The sequence below is a fragment of the Crocuta crocuta genome, unplaced genomic scaffold (assembly GCF_008692635.1).
Source record: "Crocuta crocuta isolate KB4526 unplaced genomic scaffold, BGI_CrCroc_1.0 scaffold61, whole genome shotgun sequence".
Classification (NCBI taxonomy): domain Eukaryota; kingdom Metazoa; phylum Chordata; class Mammalia; order Carnivora; family Hyaenidae; genus Crocuta; species Crocuta crocuta.
The window spans coordinates 7,371,100-7,383,706 of record NW_027528369.1 but is presented as its reverse complement, the minus strand read 5'-3'; the positions used below and the strand labels follow the sequence as shown (position 1 = coordinate 7,383,706).

General features: G+C 62.1%; 2 protein-coding genes across 2 annotated transcripts in view; one reads left to right on the top strand and one right to left on the bottom strand.

The window, feature by feature from the left end:
• The window catches only part of SLC38A8 (solute carrier family 38 member 8), a 19,388-nt gene extending 11,307 nt beyond the window's left edge, over positions 1–8,081 (top strand). The window contains exons 9-14 of the mRNA XM_077754216.1: positions 1,382–1,496; positions 2,243–2,390; positions 2,625–2,830; positions 4,437–4,488; positions 6,658–7,799; positions 7,911–8,081. Of these exons, the coding sequence (XP_077610342.1) occupies positions 1,382–1,496; positions 2,243–2,390; positions 2,625–2,830; positions 4,437–4,488; positions 6,658–6,751 (615 nt within the window). The 3' untranslated portion in view covers positions 6,752–7,799; positions 7,911–8,081. The remainder of the gene's footprint in view (positions 1–1,381; positions 1,497–2,242; positions 2,391–2,624; positions 2,831–4,436; positions 4,489–6,657; positions 7,800–7,910) is intronic.
• Positions 8,082–11,283: 3,202 nt separating this feature from the next.
• Positions 11,284–12,607, bottom strand: part of NECAB2 (N-terminal EF-hand calcium binding protein 2) — a gene marked incomplete at its 5' end in the record, with an annotated part of 25,605 nt that continues 24,281 nt past the window's right edge. The window contains 2 exon segments of the mRNA XM_077754172.1: positions 11,284–11,404; positions 12,416–12,473. Of these exon segments, the coding sequence (XP_077610298.1) occupies positions 11,284–11,404; positions 12,416–12,473 (179 nt within the window).

Sequence of the window (12,607 nt, the reverse complement as noted above, 5' to 3'; positions counted from 1 at the left end):
GGGGGGGGGGGGGGTGTGTGAGTGTGGGCCCCCTCCCCCGCTCCCAAGGGCGCGCCTCTCCCCCTCCTGCTCCATGAGCGTGGGGGGCCATGTTCGGCTTGTTACGTTGTGCCGAGTGGGACTGTGAGCGCAGCGTTTGAGTGCTGGGGAGCGGGGACTGGGGTGGGGGAGGCTTCCTTGTTGCTGGGGGGGCTGATGGGCGAGTAACTGAGTCACCCCTTCAGCTCTTGCCGGGCTCTGTGCCAGCCTGAACTCAGAGGCATAAGGGAGGGAGATGTCGTCCTTGCCCTCACGTAGCTAACACATGCTGAACAAGCAAACCCAGAAGTGCTCACGAGGGGAGTGTGGGGACACAGGGAGGAGGTCAGTCCTGCTGGGGAGAGCTTTCTGGAAGGAGAGGTAGGTCCTGGCCAGACCAAGAGAGAATCCCAGGTGGAGGACCCAGCATGAGCAAATGTCCTGAGGCAGAGAGGAGAAACCGAGGTGACAGAGCTCAGTGGGTGAGGAAGGCATGGCTCCTGGGAGCCTGGAGAGGGGGCAGGAGGAGGTGATCAGCAGGTTTGGTTTTGATCAGAAGTGTGTAAAGAGGCTGATGTGTGGTAGGAACCTTAGAACAGTCTGGAAGCCGTGGGGGGGCATCAAGATAAAGCCTTGCCTCTCAACCCTGGCTGTGTGTCACTCAGGGTCTCCTGGGCTGCTTGTGAAATGCCACTGCCCAGGGCCTGCCCCAAGTCAATAAAGTCCTTCATGTTGGCTACAGGTATTTTATATTGAAAACTCACGACATTATTAAGTTCACACAAATCCTGTGAATGATGGCTCCGTCTATTCCCATGCCACTCTCAGCCAGTCAGGATCTAGAACGTTCCTGGCTCCCCCAGAAGCTCCACTCAACAGCAGCCCCCTTCTGTCTCCGGGAGTGGTGGTTCTCAACTAGCAGCAGTTCTGTCCCCAGGGGCCATTGGGCGATGACCACAGACGTTTTTGGTTGTCACAATGGGGGCTGTCCCTGGCATCCAGTGGGTCCAGGCCAGGGATTCTGCCCGACGTCCTTCGGTGCACGGAACAACCCCAAAGGTCAAAGGCGCTGCAGTCGAGAACCCTTGCCGTGGCGCGGTTCACTTGTAGCTTGAACTTGACGTCCACGGAAACGCGTCTTCTCATCTTGCTTGGGGGTCTGGCTGTGAGGTTGTGCTGTGTGAGGTGGTGCCCGCCCTTCTCTGGTGCTGCGTTACACTCCCCGGACGGATGTCTGCCAACTTCCCTACTAGACCTTCTGTTGGCGGACGTGGGGTGGCTCCCTGGGCTCTGGGGCCCCAGGAGGTTTTAGGGTGCCCTCGGGGTCCCGGAGAGCCCCCCGAGCCGCGCCCCTGCCTTGCAGTGTCACGAAGCTGCTGTGTCGATCTACTGCAGCATGAGCAACCAGAGCCTCCCCCACTGGGCCCTGGTGTCCGTGCTGTCCCTGCTGGCGTGCTGCGTCATCTACTCGCTGACAGGTAAGGCCGCGCGGGGCACCGTGGAGCCGGGCGGGGGCGCGGGAGACCCGACTGGCGGGGGCTTGAGGGGTGCTCTCTGCGCGCTCAGCTGCGAAAGCCTTTGCGCGTTTGCTCCTGACCCCACAGGGAAGTCCCCATTTCACAGGAGGAGTAACTGAGGCTCAGATGGCATCTGTGGCTTGTCCAGGGTCTCGCGACTAGATGTGCAGAGCTGAGACCCTGCTCGTGTGCACCCCACTGCCCCACCCTGACCAGGGGACGATAGCGATGGTCACGTAGCGTGACACCTGGGTAGCAATTTATAAAATGCCCTTGTGGGTTTGACGGGCGTGGGTGCTCATGGACCCGGGTTCTAGGCAGAAGGGTCTCTAAAGGTGACGGAAGTGTGGCTCAGAGAGGGCTGTAATCTGCTCAGGGTCACACAGCGGGCCCCCAGCACGGCCCAGGTCTCAGGCCGACTCCTGGCTGGGCGGCTCCTTTCCTCCTGCCCAGGGCTTCGGAGCCCCTGGCCTGGGAAGCCCTCGGGCCGCCGCGGTGTGTAGGGCACTGTGGACCCCCATGGTCCCCCGAGAAGCTTGCCGACACACGCTATGTTAGCTTCCGGAGCACACCGCGGTGACGCGGCCTCTGTTACGCGGTGCTTGCTGTCCACGCTGTTCCCCACGCGGAGCCTTCAGCCCGCGTCTCCCGCCAACATGGCTCCTTTCTAATCCACTCCCCGGCCTCCCACCCTCTCGGCCTCCCAGGAGCGTACGGCTTCCTGACCTTCGGGACTGAAGTTTCCGCGGACATCTTGATGTCTTACCCAGGTGACGACGTGGTCATCATCGTGGCCCGGGCCCTCTTCGGCGTGTCCATCGTGACCGTCTACCCCATTGCGCTCTTCCTGGGGAGGTGAGGGCCCGGGAGGAGAAAACGGAGGTGGGGAGTTGAGGCGGAGCCCAGGCTGCCCCGGACCATGCCCCGTGTGGCCCGTCTGTGTCGGTACCTGCTGTGGACAGAGCTGCGCGAGGGGTGGCGGGGTCCTCGGGGAACGGCGCCTGGTGGGGACCTGGGGCACCCCTAGGTGTGCGGGGCGGCCGGTGGGGGCGGGCGCGGGGCTGGAGCCGCCTGTGGTGTGGCCGCCAGGTCGGTGATGCAGGATTTCTGGAGGAGCTGGTGCCAGGCGCGTGGGCCCAGGGCCCTGGCGGAGCCCTCGGGGCCGTGGGTCCGGGTGCCGCTGACCGTCCTGTGGGTCGCCGTGACGCTGGCCATGGCCTTGCTCCTGCCCGGCCTCAGCGAGATCATCGGCATCATCGGCGGGATCAGTTCCTTCTTCATCTTCATCTTCCCGGGTGAGGCCCCCGCTGCGCTCCGCTCGGCCTCCCCGTGTGGGGACTCAAGGGGCTGGAGGGCGGGAGCCCCGCAGCGGCTTCCCTGACCGGCCCTGGGCTGGGGACAGCGCGTGCCTTGAGTTAAACATCTCCGTGGCCCGTGAGGGGTGCACCTGCTGGGGGCCCAGTTGCCACCCCATCCCGCAGGTGAGAAGGTAGAGGCCCCGAGGCTCCTCCGGGGGGATGTGGGGAGCGCGGGGTCAGCCTTGACCTCGTCCACTCTCCGGTGCTGCTGCACACGGGTGGAGTTTCATTTTCCCTCCTTCCCTCCCTCCCTCCCTTTCTCCCTCCCTCCCTTCCTCCCTTCCTCCTTCCCTTCCTGTTTGTTTTTGAGAGAGAGCACCAAGCGAGCACAGATGGGGGAGGGGCAGAGAGAAGGAGACACAGAATCGGAAGCAGCTCCGGGCTCTGAGCTGTCAGCACAGAGCCTGACGCGGGGCTCGAACCCACACAGTCCAAGATCATGACCTGAGCCGAAGTCAGACACTTAACTGGCTGAGCCACCCAGATGCCCCTCATTTTTTTTAAAAACACTTTCGGTTACGTGAAATTTACATGGTTCAAAGGTACCCCGTGAACATTGTCATCTGCCTTGTCCCTGGACCTGGGAGGCGGACACGGTTTCCCTGAACGTTGGTTTCTTCCCTGTGTGAGTGGGTGGAGCTCCCGTCAAGGAGGCCTGAAGCTTATCCCAGCCTGGGAAGNAGAGAGAAGGAGACACAGAATCGGAAGCAGCTCCGGGCTCTGAGCTGTCAGCACAGAGCCCGACACGGGGCTCGAACCCACACAGTCCAAGATCATGACCTCAGCCGAAGTCAGATGCTTAACTGACCGAGCCACCCAGATGCCCCTCATTTTCTTTTTTAAAAACACTTTCGGTTACGTTAAATTTACATGGTTCAAAGGTGCCCCGTGAACATCGTCATCTGCCTTGTCCCTGGACCTGGGAGGCGGACACGGTTTCCCTGAACGTTGGTTTCTTCCCTGTGTGAGTGGGTGGAGCTCCCGTCAAGGAGGCCTGAAGCTTATCCCAGCCTGGGAAGCCCGGGGAGCCTCCCAGAGGAGGCGGCGCTCAGGGCGGGAGCCCCAGGTACCCCTGGCTGTGGCTCTGGGAAGCATTTTCAGAGCCGAGTGCCGGGTCTGCTGGACGCAGCTGTGCCTGCTGCAGGCTTCCTAGCTGGTCACTTGGGTTCGGTGCCCGTGTCTTGGGTGGGACCTGATAGTTCCAGCTGCCCCCTGTGCTGGAGAGGACCGGCCGGCACGCGTGGGCTCGATGGGGGAGGTGCTGTCTGGCTTCTGTCCCAGGAGAGCTGGTGAAAGAAGGAAAAGAACGGTAGCTGCCAGGTGTTAAAAGCATCCCAGGCGTCAGGCCCCAAGTCTGGCCCTTGATTTGGCCTCCCAGGGACCCTGGCACAGAGGGAAGCTGTCCTTGTCGTCCGAGAGACCGGCTCGGGGGGCCGAGGTGTTAGGGGGACGCCGAGCTGGCTCCCTGGGGACGGGCTCTCGGGCTCAGGGCCGCTCTGGGTTCAGCAGCAAAGGCTGGAGTGGCCCCGCGTGTCCTTTGCAGGTCTGTGCCTCATCTGTGCCGTCGGCGTCCAGCCCATGGCTCCGTGCATCAGGTGAGTGTCCCCAGACAAGGGTGATGGTGTGGGCACTTGAGGGGCTCAGAGCGAGCGGAATGGGGACGTGGCGGGGCCCACGGAGGTCACGTTGTCCTGCTGATGGGACACAGTGACAGGCCGTCCCAGCCGGGAATCAAACCCCGGCCACCCGGGCCCGCACGCGGCCTGTGCTCGGCCCTCCATGCCCCTCAGGGGGTGATGGCCTGGGCCAGGAGCTGTGTGGGTGCCGGGACTTCCTGGCTCTGGGCGCTGCCAGGCGCGTGTCCTCTGCGTCCCACACTCACGCCTGCAGGAGGGCACAGGCCGGTCCTGTCACCCGGAACCTGTGTCTCGCGGGCCGTGTGGCCGGAAGGGCAACACACTGAACGAGGCGGTGGGTCCTGGCCGGACACCTCCTCGGTGCCCACCCTTCGCTCCTCTCCCTACGGTATCGGGACACCTGTCCCATGGATGAGGGGACGGACCCTTGTCCGCAGGCACACAGCAAGTCAGGGCAGAGCCGGGACTCAACCCGCGCGGACTGGGTCCAGGCCTCACCCCTGCCCGCTCCCCGCTCTCCGCTCCCCGCTCTCCGCTCCCCGCTACCCGCTCTCCGCTCTCCGCTCTCCGCTCTCCGCTCCCCGCTCCCCGCTCCACGTGTGGGCTAGACAAGAGAACTTGGGGACACTTTTTTCCAGCAGAGGGCCCTCGTCTCCCGCCTGGCCTGTGCCATGACAGAGGTCCTGTCCTTTGCCCTTTGCCCTTGAGGGGCCCACCCTGACCCTGCTGAGGAAGGGAGTGCGCGACCCAGGGCACCATAGCTCGGCAGGGGCCTGCGTGGCTCTTACTCCCATTCCACAGGTGTGAAAACCGAGGCCGAGGCAGGTAGAGAGACACTGTCTTACGTTTGCTGGGGCGCTTTGCGCAGAATTGCCTTCTCTCCTGGCTCTGGAGGCGACACGCCAGCAGTCCGGGTGTCGGCAGGGCCAGGCTCCCTTGGAAGTTTCTAGAATCCCTTCTGTTCTTGCCATTTCCTACTTCTGGCGGCCTGAGGTGTTCCTGGCTTGTGCTGCCCCTCCACGTCTCTTAAGGACACTTGTCACCTCACTGCGGGCCCGCACCAAACCCAGAGTGACCTCCTCTCCGGAGTTTTAACTTTATTCCATCTGCAAAGACCCTGTTTCCAAATAAGGTCACGTTTCCGGGTTTGGGGTGGACGTGAATTCCGGGGACCACATTTCAGCCCAGGGCAGATGCCCCTACGTCACAGCAGCCGAGGGCTTGGGCGCCCCTTGCAGGCTGCTCCCTCTCCTCCTTTCCCTCCAGGCCTGGGTTTCCCACAGCGGGGGGCCAGGCTCTGTTCGCTTCTGGGTGAAGGCTTTTCTGGATGCCGCTGAGCCTGACGTGGGCTTGCGGCTGGTCGCGATGGCCCGGGGCCTCCTACGCGCGGCCCGTCCCCTGCAGTGGCCTTTGAAGGCCCTGCTGCGTCGGTTTTGTGCCTTGATCCAGGCTCACAACGGTTCTCACTGGTGGGCTTTGAAGGTATTTTTAATTCTAGATCTGCTGTAGGGCCTCTGATCCCTCAGAGCCGCTCCGGGACCCTGCAGGCCCCGGAACATTCCCTGCGCTCTCCCCGCCCCCGCGTCAGAGGCGTTCACGACTCTGCCTTGCTAGACACATATTTCCGTGACACGGGTCCTGTGGCCTCTGTTAACGGGGCCAGAAAAGTGTCCGGCAGCTTTGTGCGGTGGCTGCTGGTGCGTCAGGAAGCTGAGCACCTCTGCCACCGCGCCCTCGTGCCCAGCCACCGTCCCCGTCGTGGGTGACTTCGGGCTTTCCGCTCCTTTGTCATTTTCAGGGGAGCTTCAGCCCCCCTCCCGTTCCCCCCAAAGGGAAAGGAGTGGAAAGGTGTCTCCCTCCCCCATGGCTTTGGCTTTGATGAAAGGCCAGGGAGGAACGGAGTCCTGAGTTGACAGTGGCAGTGAGTGGGTTTAAGTGCCTGGGGACGTTAGCGCCCGATGTCTTGGAAGCCCGTCCCCACGGGTGAGGGAGAGCTCCACGGACTTTTTCCCAAATTGGTGACGCTACTGGCTTCGTGTGATAGGCCTTCTGCGTGCACTTGGCTGGTCTGTGCGGAGCTCGGGGAGGTGGGGGGCGCGTGCTGATGTGGGTTTATTCGCCCGGCAGGTGCTGTTTGGAGGTGTGGGGCGTGGCCTCCGTGCTCGTGGGCACCTTCATCTTCGGGCAGAGCACGGTGGCAGCCGCCCTGGAACTCTTCTGAGCGGGAGGGTCGGCCCGGCCCCACGCGGCCCTGGCGCTGCCGCCTGCGTCCGGCTGTGAGACCCGTGTCCTCGCGTCATAAAGATGCTGGAGAAATGGATACCTTCTGCCTCCTGGGGCTGCTCATTGGGGCTTCTGCTGGTTCAGAGGGTTTGGGGGTGCAGGGCTGAGGAGGGTGTATTCGCGTCCTGGGGCCACCCTAACAAAGACCACAACCTGGGGGCTCCGAACAGCAGAGATCTCTTCCCTCGTGGTCTGGAGGCAGGGTTCCGAGATCCCGGTGTGGCTGGCCGTCCCTTCCCACGTGGCTGGCTGCCCTGTGTGTCCCTCCAAATCTCTCTCCTCTTTTTTTAGTTGATTTTGAGGGAGAGACGGTGAGAACCAGCGGGGGAGGGGTGGGGGGGATTAGAGGGTCCCGATCAGGCTCCGTCACGTGGGGCTGGAACTCACCATCTGCAAGATCGTGACCTGAGCCGAAGTCGGATGCTTAACCGACTGCGCCACCCAGGCGCCCTCGAAATTTCCCTCCTCTTTCAAGGACCCCAGTCATTGGATTAGAGCCGCCTTTTAGTCCAGTATGGCCTCGTCTTAATTTACTTAGGATCCGCATAGGTCCTCTTTCCAAATAAGGTCACAGTCACAGAGTCTAAGAGTTGGGACTTGACCCTGATATTTCTAGGAGATACAAGTGGTAACCAAAGTAGGGCCTGAGGCCAGTGGAGCCCTACTTTGGCTCACGCTCCCCAGGGACTCAGCGAAGTGTGTGTGGGTCCCTCCGTCCCGACCCCAGCCCTGGGGTGAGGAGTCACCCCTGCTGCTGAGGGCGAGGGGACCAGGGGTCTGCCCCAGGGGCAGGAACGGGGGGGCGGGGGGCAGCTCGCGGCCCAGCTGCTCCTGCGTCGCCGTGCTCGCCGGCTCTGACCCTGCGCGGGGCCTGGACCGTCCTGGATGTCGCTGGGCTCGGGCCCCTCTCCCTCTGCCTTGGGACGCCTGCTGGGAGCCAGCGGTGCCAGAGCCACGAGGGGCTGTCTGAGGACCCCGCCCTCAGGGTAGGCAGCGGGCCGGGCTCTGTCGGGTCATGTGATGGGCGTGTGAGGCCACACGGGGCGAGGGCCATTGTGTGTTTTCCAACCTTTTCGCCTGCATTCGTTTGTTTCCAGCTGTGACTCACATACCGCGAAGTTCACCGTGGCAAAGTGTACGATCCGGTGGGTGCTAGTCGAGGCAGAGGGTTGTCCAGCCACCACCAGCTGCTGATTCCGGTTCGTTTTTGTCACCCCGGTTTCTCCGGAGTGACATCGCGTAATGTTTCCAAATTCACCCATTTTACAGGTGAGGCAACTAAGATTTGGGAAAGTCCTTCTTTTTTTTTTTTTTTTTTAAATTTTTATAATGTTTTTATTTATTTCTAGGAGAGAGAGAGACAGCGTGAGCAGGGGAGGGTCAGAGAGAGAGGGAGTCACAGACTCTGAAACAGGCTCCAGGCTCTGAGCTGGCAGTCAGCACAGAGCCCGACACGGGGCTCGAACCCACGAACCGCGAGATCATGACCCAAGCGAAAGTCGGACGCTTAACCGACTAAGCCACCCAGGTGCCCCGGGAAAGTCCTTCTTGTCCCATGAGGTACAGAGCCGGGTCGGGACCGATTGGGGGTTACGTGCCACTGTCCGTTTTGTTTGCAGCGCACCCTCCCGAGTGGCCGGGGGGGGTGTGATCTGATCGGCCCAGGCCCAGCTGCATGTGTAGACTCTGCCCCCGCAAGTGGGGCACCTGGGTCTCCTCCACGTGCCCCTGACCAGCTCCACACACGCTGTGTCCAGTGGCCCCGGCCTCCCCCTGGACCAGGGCCTCCGAACCAGGACAGAAGTGCCCCCGAGCAGCAGCGAGAATGGAGTCCTTTATCCTTTGTCCCTTGTGCTTCCCCGCAGCGCTGGGCTCGTGGCCGGGAAGGCGGGGCCGTGAGGGGCCGTTCACGGAGTCCTAGAGAGGAACGAAGTAGGGCTGGGGGAGGCAGGACCATAAAAGGGGGCATTGTGTGAACTGGCTTTGGACTCAGACTATTGGATTTGAGCACCGGCTCTGCCGTGTGCGATGTCAAAATTTGGGGGACTTTATGAACTGCATCTGGGACTCCGTTTCCCCACCAGCAGAATGGAGCAGGCTTACGAGTATGATGCCAAGCGGGCTCGCTGTGGAAACAAGGCGGTACCGTATCTACAGCAGCCATGTGGGGGGACCTGAGCAACGGTCCAGAGAACCTAGGCTGAGAGTGGGTGAACGCTGAGCTTCCTAGCAGCCAAGGGAAAAGGGAAATAGGATCCTAGGGCTCACCCAAAAGCAGGGAAGTGTATGAGGGATGAAGTAGACTGAGTGCTAAGAGAGAAGAGGGTGGGAGGGGTGACGCATAGCACCACCGGGGACAGTGATTTTCCTCTCGATCTGCCTCTGATACAGATGTGACCCTCCTGGGACCCAGCCACCCTGCAAGGACATAGCCTGGTCAGTGGAATGCAGGCTGGACCCTGCCCTCTGATATCTCGCCCGATGAAGGTACGAGCTCACTTGGGGCTGTCCTCCGACGCAAAGGGACGCCCTCAGGTTTCAGGGGGAAGGAAGGGCTGCAGGGGTGTCCCCCAGGTCGCCCTGGCATCACGGAGGGCTTTGGGCACGGGGTCTGGGTCTGCAGGATCTGAGCCGGCTCTGCCTGCCGCCTGCGAGCCGTGGCCCGCCCCTGTGCTCAGGTTGCTAACCCAGGAAAACCCCCTGCGGGCTTTAGCCCGGCGTCCGTCCTTCCTCGGTGGGTCAGCGGGCACCCCATCCCTTCCTCCTCCCGGGGCGCAGTGTACACCTCTCGCCGGCTCTCCTCCGCAAGAGCCCGGGCCACCCCTCTGCCCACCCCGGGACCGCTGCGAGTGAGAGCTGAGATGGACAGGCAGGGCTGTCGGCACCGAGCCTGGCCTGTCACCCGTCCCCGGCCGCGGTGACACCCCTGTGCAGGAGCGTAGAGACCCCCATCTCACGCACTCGCTGCGGCCGTGGTCACCTGGTGGTTGGTGGCAGTGATTGGCTCTCTGGCCCTGAGTGGCGCTGAGCCAGGGGAAAGGTGTCCGCCGGCAGTCACGCAGGGACGCCGGCCCCGGGCGCTGCTGGTCCCCTCAGGACCTGCCCTTCCCACCCCCCACCCCAGGACTGCCTCCGCGTGCCTCCCGCGGAAGGTTTCGGGTTTGAACTGGACACGGCAAGCATGTCACCGGCCATCGAACGCAGGTGGTGAACGTCTCTATTTGGGCAGGTGAGTTGATTGGGGGTTTTGGGGGGCAGGGGGAGTAATTGAGGTGAAACTTACAGAACACAAAACCAGCTTCAAGTGTGCGATAGTGTCAATCAGTGTTGTGTAAACCACCCCCCCCACCTCGATCGACATAGTTTTTATCTCCGCGAAAAGAAACCGCACCCCCTCAGCGGTCGCTACCTCCTCCCTCTCCCCAAGCCCCACAGCCGCGCCTCTGCTTCCCGTCTCTACAGACTTGACTATTGCAGACATTCCATCGCGAGGGGGACCATGCGCTCTATCCCTTTGTGACTTGCTTCCTTCACGCGGCCTCAGGTTTTCAAGGGCCAGTCATGGGGTGCGCAGATCGGTATTTCCTTCTTCTTTGCGTCTCAATGATACTCCGTTGTGTAGACAGACCTCATTTTGTTTGATCCTTTAGCCACTGACGGACATTGTGGTGTCTTACCGTCTGGCGGTAGTGATTAAGCTGCTGTGGACACCGGTGCCCGACCCTTTGCTTAAATGCACTTTTCAGTGTTTGGGGCACCGTGTCAGCCTGGAGCCAAGGCCCGGGTCCCACAGTAATTGTCTTTGACTGAGGTCTTCCTGTCCTGATCTGGCTCCTCCTCACTTGTGTGTGCCGTGTGGACCGGGGTTAGGGCCCGGATGGGGGCAGGCGGCTCTGGGTTTGGATCCAGGTGGTGCCGTTTGCTTGCTGTGTGACCCTTGGTGAGTTACTTGCCCTCTCTGTGTCTCCCCCGGGAACCTGCCACCCCCAGGATGGCACAGGCAGCATTGAGGAGGACGGTGCCTGCGCGCCTGGCAGTGAAGGGTAAATTAAGTGGGAGCTCTGATACCTTTTAGGGTTGAAATGTGTTCTCAGAGCCCGCTCCCACCCGCTCAGCAGCAGGGCGGCTCTAAGAGCTTGTGGGCTGCAGTCAGCAGAGATGCCACAGCACGGGGGCCGAGCTCGGGCCGGCGGGTGTGACGTGCAGTGCAGTGTACCCAGCCCAGCTCCTGGGGTTCCTCAGTTGCACCCCAAAGAGCCTCACCCCCCTGAGAAAATTGTTTTTTTTTTTTTAGTGTTTGAGAGAGGCAGAGACACAGAATCTGAAGCAGCTCCAGGCTCTGAGCTGTCAGCACAGAGCCCCGTGCTGGCCTCGAACTCCCGAACTGTGAGATCGTGACCTGAGCCACAGTCGGATGCTTAACCGACTGAGCCCCCCGAGGCGCCCGAGAATATTTTTAAAACGGCTGAGCTAATGGGAGCAGCAGCCGCCGCGGGGCACTTCTGAGGCTGCCCGCAGGCCCCGGTACGCACAGTCCTGCGGCCACGCAACTCCTGATCTTGCGAGCAGGGCCTTCTCCCCGCTTGACAGACTATAAAGGGGCGGGGCTCTGAGAGCCGTGAAGCCCACAGCTCGGAGCTGAGCCGCTGGGATTCAAACCCGCTGCTTACGCTTCCTCCAAGCCCAGGCCCCAGGCAGGCGGGGACAGGGCCTGCCCGGCCCAGCGGTGACGGCTCTAACCCCTTCCCCTGGCACAGGCTGGCTGCTCCGCGCACATCCATGGACCCCCAGGCCCGACCGACCCACGGGTGCCCGGCTTCTGGCCTCCCGCATTGGGAGGGGGTCCACTGCTCTCTTTCCTGGAGACTTTTATGGAGGACGTGGCGGCCGCTCCCCCCAACAGAGACCGGAAAAGGGGGAGCGGGGCTTGAAACAAGGCCCGGGTCTAAGGCCCCGCGCTCCTGTCCACAGGTGCCGCCAGGGACTGACGGTGGCCAGAGCCGGCTGGCCTGTGGCCTCTAGCCCCCTGGGGCGTCCTGACCCCAAACCTCTTTGGTTGCCTGGGGCCTGAGACCAGAGGTGTGGGCTGGAGGACCGGCCCCCGTGGAAGCTCTGATCACAGTGCGCTCTGTGCATGTGGCCACCTGTCCGGGAGGGGACGGCTGTAAGCTCCGTGCGTGGTCTCTCCTCGACCCCTGTTCGTCTTCCCTTTGCTGGTTTTAGTCTGTACGCTTGTGTTGCTGGGCTCCGGGAGTCCTTGCGAAATCCTGAGCCATACGGTGATTCTTGGGGACGCCCCGAACTTTCTAACAGGCACAAGCTTGTGAAAATGCGTCCCTCAGACTTGTCAGCTCTAGCTTACAGGAAAGGAAACAGGCTTTGGGGGGGATTTGGTCCGGATTTAATGGTTAAGAAGGGGCCCCAGGCCCCAGGCATCACCCCATCACCTAGAGGAAGCTGAAGAAAAACTCTGCACGCGGCTGTTCCCAACCAGAGTTTATTGGCGCCTGAGGGCTGAGCCCTGCCCGGCTCCTCGGGCTCTACTGGCCTGTGCAGCCCGGACACAGGCCTAGGTTGGGCACTACAGGGTCTCGGCTCCTACCAGGNGGGGAGGCTGTCCTTGGGCTTCAGCAGGGCTCTGCCCATCAGTGTGGGGGTGTCTGGGGGGACGCCAGGGGCAAGGGGGTTCTCCTTCACACAGCAGGGAACGTACATTCTTGTCTGGAAGTAGAGTGAAAAGACGGCGTGTATACCAAAGTCTCTAGAAAAGAGGGGGCGGGGGCAGGTTCCTCCG